Source organism: Entelurus aequoreus, linkage group LG26 (genome assembly GCF_033978785.1).
Source record: "Entelurus aequoreus isolate RoL-2023_Sb linkage group LG26, RoL_Eaeq_v1.1, whole genome shotgun sequence".
Lineage (NCBI taxonomy): Eukaryota > Metazoa > Chordata > Actinopteri > Syngnathiformes > Syngnathidae > Entelurus > Entelurus aequoreus.
In genome coordinates this window covers 21,659,000-21,671,731 of record NC_084756.1, presented here as the reverse complement: position 1 = coordinate 21,671,731, position 12,732 = coordinate 21,659,000, and the positions used below count along the sequence as shown (strand labels likewise).

Here is a 12,732-nt window from a genome sequence, read left to right as displayed (position 1 = left end):
CGAGGTCAAGGACGAGATGGCCGCCTTCGCCCAGCGTCACGCCAAGGCCGGCCGCCGTGTGGTTCTCATCACCTCAGGGGGCACCAAAGTCCCCCTGGAGTCGCGCACCGTTCGATTCCTGGACAACTTCAGCAGCGGCAGGAGGGGCGCGTCATCGGCGGAGTATTTCCTGGACGCCGGCTATGCGGTCATCTTCCTGCACAGGCATCGCTCCCTCTATCCGTACACCCGCACGTTCTCCGCGGTCAACATGCTGGACACCCTGCAGTTCAACGCGGGCGACGTGGTGGTGAACCAGCAGGTGCTCCCGAACATTGCCAAAGTGCTGAAGCGCTACCGCGAAGTAACAGACGGTAAACTCCTTCTCCCCGTCGACTTCAACACCCTGTCGGAGTATCTGCACCTGCTCAAAGCTGCAGCGCAGGCCCTCAGCACTATAGGTAGACCTGCAGTGGGAAGAAGCTAACCCTGTTAGCACACTGCTAATTACTCCTTTGCTTTGCACACAGGATCCAAGGCTATGTTTTACCTGGCTGCGGCCGTGTCAGATTTCTACATCCCGGCATCTGAAATGCCTGAGCACAAAATTCAGTCTTCGAATGGACCTCTTCAAGTGAGTCTTTCACACAGGGATCCTGCAACATTACAAATACATCCCACATTTACGTACCTGCGCCTTTTATACAATACCCAAGAGGCGGGATATTGTGTGTGCGCAAAGTGGAGTCCCCCTGACGCACAGACATCTTCACCCCCGACTCACACCATTATGTGTCGCTGCTGTTTACACACAACAGTGACACAGAGATCTTACAAGATAGACACGTCAGCCATTACAATTAAGGATGTGCAAATCAATATAGGACAATTTTCATGAAAGAGTACATAACTGCCATTGCTGATTGGTTGTGCGTAATTAGGGCTAGAGATGTCCGATAATGACGTTATACAGTTGTGGAATTAACACATTATTATGCCTAATTTTATTGTGATGCCCCGCTGGACGCATTAGACAATGTAACAAGGTTTTCCAAAATAAATCAACTCAGGTTATGGAAAAAAATGCCAACCTGGCACTGCCATATTTATTATTGAAGTCACAAAGTGCATTACTGGTGGGCGGGGTTGAGGTGGGGGCGGGGGGTAGGCGGTAGCGGGGGGTGTATATTGTAGCGTCCTGGAAGAGTTAGTGCTGCAAGGGATTCTGGGTATTTGTTCTGTTGTGTTTATGTTGTGTTACGGTGCGGATGTTCTCCCGAAATGTGTTTGTCATTCTTGTTTGGTGTGGGTTCACAGTGTGGCGCATATTTGTAACAGTGTTAAAGTTGTTTATACGGCCACCCTCAGTGTGACCTGTATGGCTGTTGACCAAGTATGCCTTGCATTCACTTGTGTGTGTGAAAAGCTGTAGATATTATGTGACGGGGCCGTCACGCAAAGGCAGTGTCTTTAAGGTTAATTGGCGCTCTGTACTTCCCTACGACCGTGTACACAGCGGCGTTTTAAAAAGTCATAAAATTTACTTTTTGAAACAGATACCGATAATTTTGAAACAGATACCGATAATTTCCGATATTACATTTTAAAGCATTTATCGGCCGATAATATCGGACATCCCTAATTAGGGCCTATTATCACTGGAGGATGAGGATTAACATGTTGCACTCCGAAAGCTTGCCAGGACCAGGCAACCTCGTAGTTAAGCTGGCTTTAAACCAGGGGTGCCCATTACGTCTGTCGCGGAGGGTGTGTAGACCTAAAAATAGCGATCATCAAACTTCACTAGGACGTCATTTTCGTCACTTGACTGATATTTACGGCACCCGAGGGTCTGTGAGATGACGCTGGCTGCTGCCAGATCATTATTAAGAAAAAATGACCGACAGAAAAGTGAGAAACACTATATTTCAAGACTCTTGCTTCGTACCTGCTGTCAAAACTCTAGAGACCGACTGCACACTTCCTGTCTTCACAATAAAAGCCCTGCTTCATCCTGCCTGCGCTAACAAAAAAAGATTCTCAGAAAGCAGGCGTGCACAAGCTAGAAAGCTACTGCGTTTGCCGCCAATGTATTTCTTGTAAAGTGTATAAAAAGGAGTATGGAAGTTGGACAAATAAGATGCCAAAAACCAACCACTTTCATATGGTATTGGACAGAAAGGAGGATGTATTTCTCCTCCATTCAAAATTGTGGACGTTATCAGCACTACTGTCTGATTCCAATCAATGCAAGTCATCAGAATCAGGTAATACACCAACTTATATTCTTGTCTTCATGAAAGAAAGGAATCTATAGGTGTTAAACATGCTTGTATTATCATTAAACACCGTTAACTTGTTAACACAAACATCTCTTTCATAAATAAATAAATATAAAATATATATGAATGAGGTAGATCCCCCTCCACTTGGTCAATTGAAAAGTAGCTCGCCTGCAGAAAGTGTGCGCACCCCTGCTTTAAACACAAGAACTAAGGATGTTCCGATACCAATCATCCATGAGTGAGATCTGCTGATGCCGATACGATCACATGTATTTACTGTACTTTTTCAATGTACTTATGGTGAGTGTTCGTAACATTTTAACAATATCAGCATAATATTTAAACGACTCACTTATTCTTGTTTATTACATACAATTGTTTGAGCAAAACAAAGTCAATAACTATCTTCTACTCATTTAAATTGTTAGGTTTTTGCCCTCAAAGTCTTCCTGCGTCCAGGGATTTATTCCCTTGGAGCTGTTAACATTAACAGGAAACATATTTTGAAAAATAAAAATATCGACCTAATCACTCTCGTTTTGATCATATATTGATACTACCCTTGGTATTGACACCACCAATTTATGGATAAACCCTCTTATGTGTTGTGTACTGACTGTGACAATGCTGACACTCCAACAGTTGTTATATTATTCTCTCACTAACTCTTAGTATAAATGTACTTGTTAATTTCCTGTTGTAACACAATTCCATCTACACTACCTAAACTTATCAATATCAGTAGTAGCAGTATATTACCTATAATAGAGTGATTCGAATGATATTTACATTTTTTTTGTTATTTTTGTCAATGTTTACAATCATTCATTGGACACAGGAGGAGTTTGACAGCAAAACCCAAAACATAGATTTGTGTTTATTGTGTACTATTGACTTTGTTTTGCTCAAACGATTGTACGTAATAAGAGAATAAGGAACTAGCTTAAATAATGTGTTGATATTGTAACTGTCAATAGCACTCACCATAAATACATTGGAAAGTGTCAAGTTAATACATGTGATGAGTATTGGTCAATCTTAGTCATGGATGATATGTATCGGAATTGGAAGCATAAAATCCAAATTGAAACATTCCTAATTACAAAAGATCGAGTATTCATCTGTGCCTGTTTATGCAGAACCTAGTGAAGCAAGATATTGTGCAGAGTGCAGAGGTGTTTTTGTTTATACCCCTTACACACAGGCAGCAGACCGCTTCTTCTACAGCTCTGAAACTACCTGATGCTAAGGTGTAAAGTGGTCTGGTCCAACCTCACCCTTTCGATTTTGCGTTATTGTTCAGGGTTTCCCACACATTCATTTATTTGTGGCGGCCCGCCACGAAAGAATTACGTCCGCCACAAATTTTTAAAAATTACAAATAAAAATAAAATAAATTTTTTATTTTTTTTGTTGTCCTCTCCAGCTTCTCAGGCAAATCATATAGTTGATGTAGATGCCCGTATCGGCTGTTCAGGTTTACTTTACAAAAGAGAAGTGTAGGATACTTCTCTTGTTGCCTTATTTGTATTTGACTTTATTAAATGTATTTATATTAGAAACACAACATGTGTATATAACAAAGGGTGCAAAGTCTGCAGGCAGTAGGAAACACATGGTTAAGTGTAGGGAGTAAAACTGATGGCAGTCTAAAGTTCAAGATTTTTGGAGCTCTTTGTTCAGTGGATCAGATGTTTGATGAAGCTTTGTGTCTATCTACCACCACTACCGTTTTCTGTTTATTTGTTACTGACTGTGGCAGGACACCTCTGCCTCTGTTTCACTTTATGTTGCTGGTAAATAATATGGTTGTAGTTAGGGATGTCCGATAATGGCTTTTTGCCGATATCCGATATTGTCCAACTCTTTAATTACCGATACCAACCGATATATGCAGTCGTGGAATTAACACATTATTATGCCTAATTTGGACAACCATGTATGGTGAAGATAAGGTACTTTTAAAAAATAATAATAAAATAAGAACTAAATTAAAAACATTTTCTTGAATAAAAAAGAAAGTAAAACAATATAAAAACAGTTACATAGAAACTAGTAATTAATGAAAATGAGTAAAATTAACTGTTAAAGGTTAGTACTATTAGTGGACCAGCAGCACGCACAATCATGTGTGCTTACAGACTGTATCCCTTGCAGACTGTATTGATATATAATGTAGGAACCAGAATATTGATAACAGAAAGAAATGGGGGGAGGGAGGTTTTTTGGGTTGGTGCACTAATTGTAAGTGTATCTTGTGTTTTTTATGTTGATTTAATAAAAAACAAAACAAAAACAAAAAACCGATACAGATAATAAAAAAAACGATACCGATACTTTCCGATATTACATTTTAACGCATTTATCGGCCGATATTATCGGACATCCCTAGTTGTAGTAGTAGGCTAAAGTTAAATTATTTAGTATGCACTAATTAAAGGGGCAGAGCTTTGAGACATTTTAGCTTTTATATTTTATAAGATATATTTTTTGTAAGAACCACAATTAATAAATATATTTCAGTGAATAACTTATTGTTCAAATCTGCATATAAATATGTACATAAAGTGTTGTAATTATATTGTAAAATGGATGGATGGACGTTTAAAACAAAACTGTTATTAATTAGTAAGTATACATTTTTTGAGCCTTTTTAGAGAAAATCAAATCATTGTAGTAAATTATGCAAATTACTCGATGATGTCATGGTGACCACGCCCATAGCCACGCCCCCACCGCCACAGGTATCTTGGCAGTTTATGGGAAACACTGTTGTTTATACAGAACAACAGGAGAAAAGGTGTGTGCGCTGGCTTTTAGACAAGGTAGCCCCTTTTACACAGAGATCGGACAAAATAAAGCATCAGAGCCAACAAGACACCACCTAAATTCCAGCATTGCGTAATAAATCCCCTTATACGCTGCAGGCTTTGTCCTGCCTCTGTTACTACTTCACAAGACAGAAAATTGCTGTTCAAGCGATGTGGAGAACAAAGGCTATATATTTTTTGGTCAAGTTCGATCTTTCAGTGGTCGTTCACATTACTAAAATAAATGTATTTCTAATGTGAATGCAATCTGACCTCCATGACGTTATACGTGCTACAATGTTTACGGAAGCAAACACACATTTTCAATGGGAGACAGGTCTGGACTACAGGTAGGCTAGTCGAGTACCTGCACTTTTTACTATGTAGCCACGCTGTTGTAACACGTGGCTTGGTATTGCCTTGCTGAAATAAGCATGGGCGTCCATGATAACGTTGCTTGGATGGCAACATATGTTGCCATATGTTTCAAGCGATGTGGAGTCTTTCACAAAGGCTACGTTCACACCGCAGGGTCAGACGTCCAATTCGTATTTTTTGGTCAAATCCGATCTTTCTAGCGGCCATTCACATTACCAAAAAAATTTGATTTCTAACGTGAATGCAATCTGACCCGCATGCGGCCATGACGTTAAACGCACTGCAATGTTTACGGAAGCAAAAATGGCTTCAGTTCTAGTCGGTCTCAGTACTGGCACATTTGTAACAATTTAAAAGATTTTGTGCAACCAAAGTCAACATTTTCCGAACCAAATTATTGCGCGTAGAAGATTAAGAGGGAAGAGGACAAGCATTTTGGTTTTATGGGATAATTTGCTCAGATGCCTGCTTGAAGAGCGTGTCTGTGAGACAGGAGGGGTGGAACTTTAACATGGGTTCCCAAAACGTTATTTTCACCTGTTTTCTGCTCCGCAACTATTTCTTTTGTAACCGTCTATTTTGGCAAATAATTATGATGCTTATCGCTTTTTGATGACGTTCTGGTTGGATGAATGCGACCGGAGCGCAGTAGAGTTCACATTCAGGACTCATCGCATCTATATTCGATTTATTTTCATATAAGAAAGAGGCCTGAGTCGGATATGTAAAATTCAGAATTGAACTGTTCACACTATGACATGAAAAAAATCCGATACAGTTCGCATGTGGGCAAAAAAAATGGGGACGACCAGCAGCGTGAACAAGGCCTAAGTATCCGCATCAAAGCTTTGCAAATGGAGAGTGCTGTGCCTTTTACACAGAAATAGCTAATAAGAGCTTATGCTACGACATCCATGCATCTCAGAAGGTGGAACACAGACTGAAAAATGCGGTTTAGTGTACAAGTTACTAATATAGCTTTTATTCTCCTCCTCTCAGCTGACCATGAATATGGTCCCTAAAATCCTGTCCCCGCTGGTGAAGGACTGGGCACCCAAGGCCTTCGTCATATCCTTCAAACTGGAGACGGACGCCAGCATCCTGCTGGAGAAGGCTCGGCGAGCTCTGGACACCTACAGGCACCAGGTGGTCGTGGCCAACGTGCTGGACTCCAGGCGGGGTTACGTGATGGTGGTGACCCCGACCAGCCAGGACGAGGTGGTGCTCTCCAAAGAGGACGCCAAAAACGAGGTGGAGATCGAGGAGAGGATCGTGACTAACTTGACCGCCGCGCACGACCATTTTATTACGCAGCAAGCGGGCTAAGCTTTATTGGCATCATTTGGAGTTTGCTAATCGCTGAAAACAATCATGTCCTCAATCATTAAATCTATGCATCTTTTGTATCAAGGTTAGTAATATTTTGAAGCAATGTAACTATCGTGTAATTATATGGCAGAAACAATAACTACTGTATTAAATCAAACGTAAGTTCATTTTTTTGGGGAAAATCCTTTAAGACAAAAAGTCATTAGTATCACATTTGATGACTTAGAATCATTAACTTCAAATGATCGTAACTGTTTGCTAACTTACCCAACTTTTGAGGCCGCTGGTGTGTGTGTGTGTGTGTGTGTGTGTGTGTGTGTGTGTGTGACAGGAAGAAAAGCTCTGACTTGCGTTAGAAAGAAGTCAACTTTTTTTCCGAAATTTCGAGCCAATGAGATTTATTTCTGGGAACGTCCCTTTAAAATCATGTTAAAGATCATGACTGAAATGCTTGGAATTGGAAAAAATTATATTAACACGTTTGTATCGATTGACAGCATGTCGTACAAGTTATTAAAATATGTACAAGTTTATTCTTTGTGGCTCATGATCCCGACAGAGTACGGTAAAAGGTTGAGGATCAAAGCAGGCGGCAGTGTGCGGTTACTTGAGTTTGATACTCTTCTTGACTCCTGCTCGAATGCCGGACAGTTCTCCGCTGTATCTCATCTCCTCCCGACGAACCTCACGCACCTGGTGGTCCAGCACAAAAGTCAGTATTTGGCTCAAGCGTGCACTGGGTAAACCTTTAGGCGTGCACTGATACTAACCTGGCCCTTTCTGCGGATCTTGGCCCTCCTGAACTTCTCTCGGTGCTTGACTCGAGGGTTGCGGTCGATCTTCTTCCTCTTGGGGGTGAGACCTTTGTTCTTAGACATCTGTGGACATGTTCATAGTTAGGACAAGTGGAAGTGCACCTATGGATAACAACTAGAGATGTCCGATAATGGCTTTTTTGCCGATATCCGATATTGTCCAACTCTTAAATACCGATTCCGATATCAACCGATACCGATATATACAGTCGTGGAATTAACACATTATTATGCCTAATTTTGTTGTGATGCCCCGCTGGACGCATTAAACAATGTAAGAAGGTTTTCCAAAATAAATCAACTCAAGTTATGGAAAAAAATGCCAACATGGCACTGCCATATTTATCATTGAAGTCACAAAGTGCATTATTTTTTTTAACATGCCTCAAAACAGCAGCTTGGAATTTGGGACATGCTCTCCCTGAGAGAGCACGAGGAGGTTGAGGTGGGGGTGGGGGGTAGCTGAGGGTGTATATTGTAGCGTCCCGAAAGAGTTAGTGCTGCAAGGGGTTCTGGGTATTTGTTCTGTTGTGTTTATGTTGTGTTACGGTGCGGATGTTCTCCCGAAATGTTTGTCATTCTTGTTTGGTGTGGGTTCACAGTGTGGCGCATATTTTTAACAGTGTTAAAGTTGTTTATACGGTCACCCTCAGTGTGACCTGTATGGCTGTTGACCAAGTATGTCTTGCATTCACTAGTGTGTGTGAAAAGCCGTACATATTATGTGATTGGGCCGGCACGCAAAGGCAGTGCCTTTAAGGTTTATTGGCGCTCTGTACTTCTCCCTATGTCCGTGTACACAGCGGCGTTTTAAAAAGTAATACATTTTACTTATTGAAACCGATAATTTCCGATATTACATTTTAAAGCATTTATCGGCCGATAATATCGGCAGTCCGATATTATCGGACATCTCTAATAATACTTTCCAGGTGGCTGTTGGACACTCAAAAACTACAAATGCGTCGACAACCACAATTAAGATATAAAAAGTATCAAAAATATTTACCTTTCATGATCAAGCTCTTTTTCACATTAACCTCATTGTCTGTCTTATCACTGATACGCTTACAAAAAGAATATCAGGACTGGCATCACATGGCACGCTACTTTTAAAGTGGTTTTATGTCAACAAGACAGCAAGTTCAATGCAGGAAACATCTTTTTACTAGTGAAAGCACCAAGCAGCATCGCACTAAAATAAACTTGATATCAAATAGGAAGAGGCAGCATCACACTGTGACACAGCAGACAACACATGCTCGTGTACACAATAGGAGTAATAAGCAACAAATCAATGACTGAAGTGACAAACTTGCCATCCAAACAATACACCGTTTGTTGACAAGAAGATATGACAGCCATGGAAGCACATTCAATCTCTTTATTAACTACTGGTAACACAATCCAGTAAAAAGATTCAAAAGAGCTGGTGTCAGAGCCGACAAACTGCCACTGCTAACCGCTGAAGCTAACAAACACAGCTCCGTTTAAACCCTTAATGTCACTAGGCCCCGCCTTTTAAAAACACACACACACACACACACACACACACACACACACACACACACACACACACACACACACACACACACACACACACACACACACACACACACACCTCATATATGAAACGTCTCAACTGCATATGCCAGATATGACGGTTCTTTTTATTTATTTTTTTAAAAACCGTATTATTTACATTTATTGAAGAGTACTTCCTTTAGCAACTCAATTACTTTTTGGGAAAGTAGCAAGTAACTATAATTAATTACTTTTTAATATCCATCATATCCATTTTGATGGATATGATGAAGATGAAGGGTTAATGCAGCCACTATAGTAGTCTGTATTGCATCACCTCGCAAATTGAGACTCGCCAGCAGGTGGCATCCTAACAAAAAATGAATTCCCTTATAGGCCTACTGAAACCCACTACTACCGACCACGCAGTCTGATAGTTTATTTATCAATGATGAAATCTTAACATTATAACACATGCCAATACGGCCGGGTTAACTTATAAAGTGACATTTTAAATTTGCCGCTAAACTTCCGGTTCGAAACGCCTCTGAGGATGACGTATGCGCGTGACGTAGACCGGCGAACACGGGTATGCCTTCCACATTGAAGCCAATACGAAAAAGCTCTGTTTTCATTTCATAATTTCACAGTATTCTGGACATCTGTGTTCGTGAATCTGTTTCAATCATGTTCATTGCATTATGGAGAAGGAAGCCGAGCAAGCAAAGAAGAAAGTTGTCGGTGCGAAATGCACGTATTTTTCGAACGTAGTCAGCCACAACAGTACACAGCCGGCGCTTCTTTGTTTACATTCCCGAAAGATGCAGTCAAGATGGAAGAACTCGGATAACAGAGACTCTAACCAGGAGGACTTTTGACTTGGATACACAGACGCCTGTAGAGAACTGGGACAACACAGACTCTTACCAGGATTACTTTGATTTGGATGACAAAGACGCAGACGTGCTACTGTGAGTATGCAGCTTTGGCTTTTTTTTGCGTATGTACGTAACTTTTTTAAAATATATAAGCTTTATGAACCTTGGGTTAGGTGAACGGTCTTTTGGGCTGAGTGATTGTGTGTGTTGATCATGTGCTTGAATTGTATTGGCGTGTTCTATGGAGCTAGGAGCTAGCAGAGGAGCTAGGAGCTAGCATAACACGTACCGTACCGTACGTGCGCGTCACGTACGTAACTTTTTAAAAATATATAAGCTTTATGAACCGTGGGTTAGGTGAACGGTCTTTTGGGCTGAGTGATTGTGTGTGTTGATCAGGTGTTTGAATTGTATTGGCGTGTTCTATGGAGCTAGGAGCTAGCAGAGGAGCTAGGAGCTAGCATAACACGTACCGTACCGTACGTGCGCGTCACGTATGTAACTTTTTAAAAATATATAAGCTTTATGAACCTTGGGTTAGGTGAACGGTCTTTTGGGCTGAGTGATTGTGTGTGTTGATCAGGTGTTTGAATTGTATTGGTGTGTTCTATGGAGCTAGGAGCTAGCAGAGGAGCTAGGAGCTAGCATAACAAACACGTAGGTGTTATTATGCAGGATTAATTTGTGGCATATTAAATATAAGCCTGGTTGTGTTGTGGCTAATAGAGTATATATATGTCTTGTGTTTATTTACTGTTGTAGTCATTCCCAGCTGAATATCAGGTACCGTGAGTATGCAGCCTTGGCTGCTAAACATTCGATAACTTGACCGTATGTGCGCGTCACGTACGTAACTTTTAAAAAATATATAAGCTTTATGAACCTTGGGTTAGGTAAACGGTCTTTTGGGCTGAGTGATTGTGTGTGTTGATCAGGTGTTTGAATTGTATTGGCGTGTTCTATGGAGCTAGGAGCTAGCAGAGGAGCTAGGAGCTAGCATAACAAACACGCAGGTGTTTTTATGCAGGATTAATTTGTGGCATATTAAATATAAGCCTGGTTGTGTTGTGGCTAATAGAGTATATATATGTCTTGTGTTTATTTACTGTTGTAGTCATTCCCAGCTGAATATCAGGTCACCCCCGGCTCTCACAGCATCTTCCCTATCTGAATAGCTTCAACTCCCCACTAGTCCTTCACTTGCACTTTACTCATCCACAAATCTTTCATCCTCGCTCAAATTAATGGGGAAATTGTCGCTTTCTCGGTCCGAATCTCTCTCACTTCATGCGGCCATCATTGTAAACAATAGGGAACTTTGCGTATATGTTCAACTGACTACGTCACGCTACTTCCGGTAGGTGCAAGCCTTTTTTTTATCAGATACCAAAAGTTGCAATCTTTATCGTCGTTGTTCTATACTAAATCCTTTCAGCAAAAATATGGCAATATCGCGAAATGATCAAGTATGACACATAGAATAGATCTGCTATCCCCGTTTAAATAAAAAAAATTCATTTCAGTAGGCCTTTAAGATAGCCAAGCATTTACTGAACATTCATCCAAGTCACTGAGGGGCCATATAGAACAATTATAGGGTGTTGAAGCCACATTTGAATTAATTAAAAACACTGAAATCAATGCAATGGAGGTTAAGTTATGCGAAGAGTTAGCATATCCCAGCTATTTGAGCTAATTAAAATATAAACATCTCAGCTTTATAGTATAGATAACGTCTTATAAATCTTTGGTAGTATCATTATTATTATTACGGCAACTAAATCACCTTTTTGGAGGACTTTAACATACTCAAAAAGGCACCAGATCTAGCTTGCAAGTGTCCGCTGATCCATATACACTAAAATATATTAGTTTTAGTAATATAATTGTAGGAGCCTAAATGCTGTTTGAGTTCATTTAAATTTTTTATGGAAGGTGCTTTATGTTTATTCAGCCAAAATGGGACAATTTACTTTATTTGCATGCTTAGAATAATTATTACATTTGTCTAAATAATTTGATGACGCAACTGTTTAATTGCATATATGGCGGAAAGATCTGTGTGGTAAAGTGGTTTTGGACACAAGGTATTATGGGTAATGGCAGTCAGGTGTGGGGGAATTGAGCCACACAGTTTTTTGACCTCACTCTTACTTTTTAACTTTTTTTACTGTAACAAACTCGCTTTATTTTGCCATTCATTTTTTCCCACATCATTGTTTTACGTTTTTGAATGATTAAGTTCACAAGTAAACTATACAAAACGAAGAGAAGCGTCTGGAGTTTTGTTTGTTGTCGCCGCAGCAAGCAGGAGCAGGAGAAAGTAGAGGAGCGTCAAGCTAAAGGCTTCATTAGGAATCTACAATCATGATTATAATTGTATTTAATTTTGTCTTTGATTATGTAACATGCAAACAAAGAAATCCCAAAGACGACATGTCCGTACCTGGTATGTGATGCCTCTCTTAGCTTCTGCATCCATCTCTTCCGCTTCATCCACGTGTTCCTCAACCCTGCAACTGTGCAACAATGCTTCACATTTCTCCGTGTTTCCAATTTATAATCTTAAAAAAATACAAAAATACACTCACTCTTTAGCTTTATTTTCCTTCATCTTCTTCTTCAACTTGATCCTTTCCTCCACTTGTCTGTAGAAGAGCAAAGCCGCTTCCTCATCCAGGTCAGAGTCCGCCGCTGCTTCCTCCGGCGCCGCTTCCCCAGAATCCTGCGAGCA

The 12,732-nt window shown here is 40.5% G+C and overlaps 2 protein-coding genes across 2 annotated transcripts in view; one reads left to right on the top strand and one right to left on the bottom strand.

Annotated features, from left to right (window-relative positions):
* The window catches only part of ppcs (phosphopantothenoylcysteine synthetase), a 9,550-nt gene extending 1,706 nt beyond the window's left edge, over positions 1 to 7,844 (top strand). The window contains exons 2-4 of the mRNA XM_062037564.1: positions 1 to 440; positions 510 to 613; positions 6,452 to 7,844. The exon at positions 1 to 440 is cut by the window's left edge and continues 74 nt beyond it. Of these exons, the coding sequence (XP_061893548.1) occupies positions 1 to 440; positions 510 to 613; positions 6,452 to 6,778 (871 nt within the window). The 3' untranslated portion in view covers positions 6,779 to 7,844. The remainder of the gene's footprint in view (positions 441 to 509; positions 614 to 6,451) is intronic.
* The window catches only part of utp3 (UTP3 small subunit processome component), a 24,256-nt gene continuing 18,756 nt past the window's right edge, over positions 7,233 to 12,732 (bottom strand). The window contains exons 13-16 of the mRNA XM_062037563.1: positions 12,590 to 12,723; positions 12,445 to 12,517; positions 7,552 to 7,659; positions 7,233 to 7,474 (exon numbers count right to left, since the gene is read on the bottom strand). Of these exons, the coding sequence (XP_061893547.1) occupies positions 7,385 to 7,474; positions 7,552 to 7,659; positions 12,445 to 12,517; positions 12,590 to 12,723 (405 nt within the window). The 3' untranslated portion in view covers positions 7,233 to 7,384. The remainder of the gene's footprint in view (positions 7,475 to 7,551; positions 7,660 to 12,444; positions 12,518 to 12,589; positions 12,724 to 12,732) is intronic.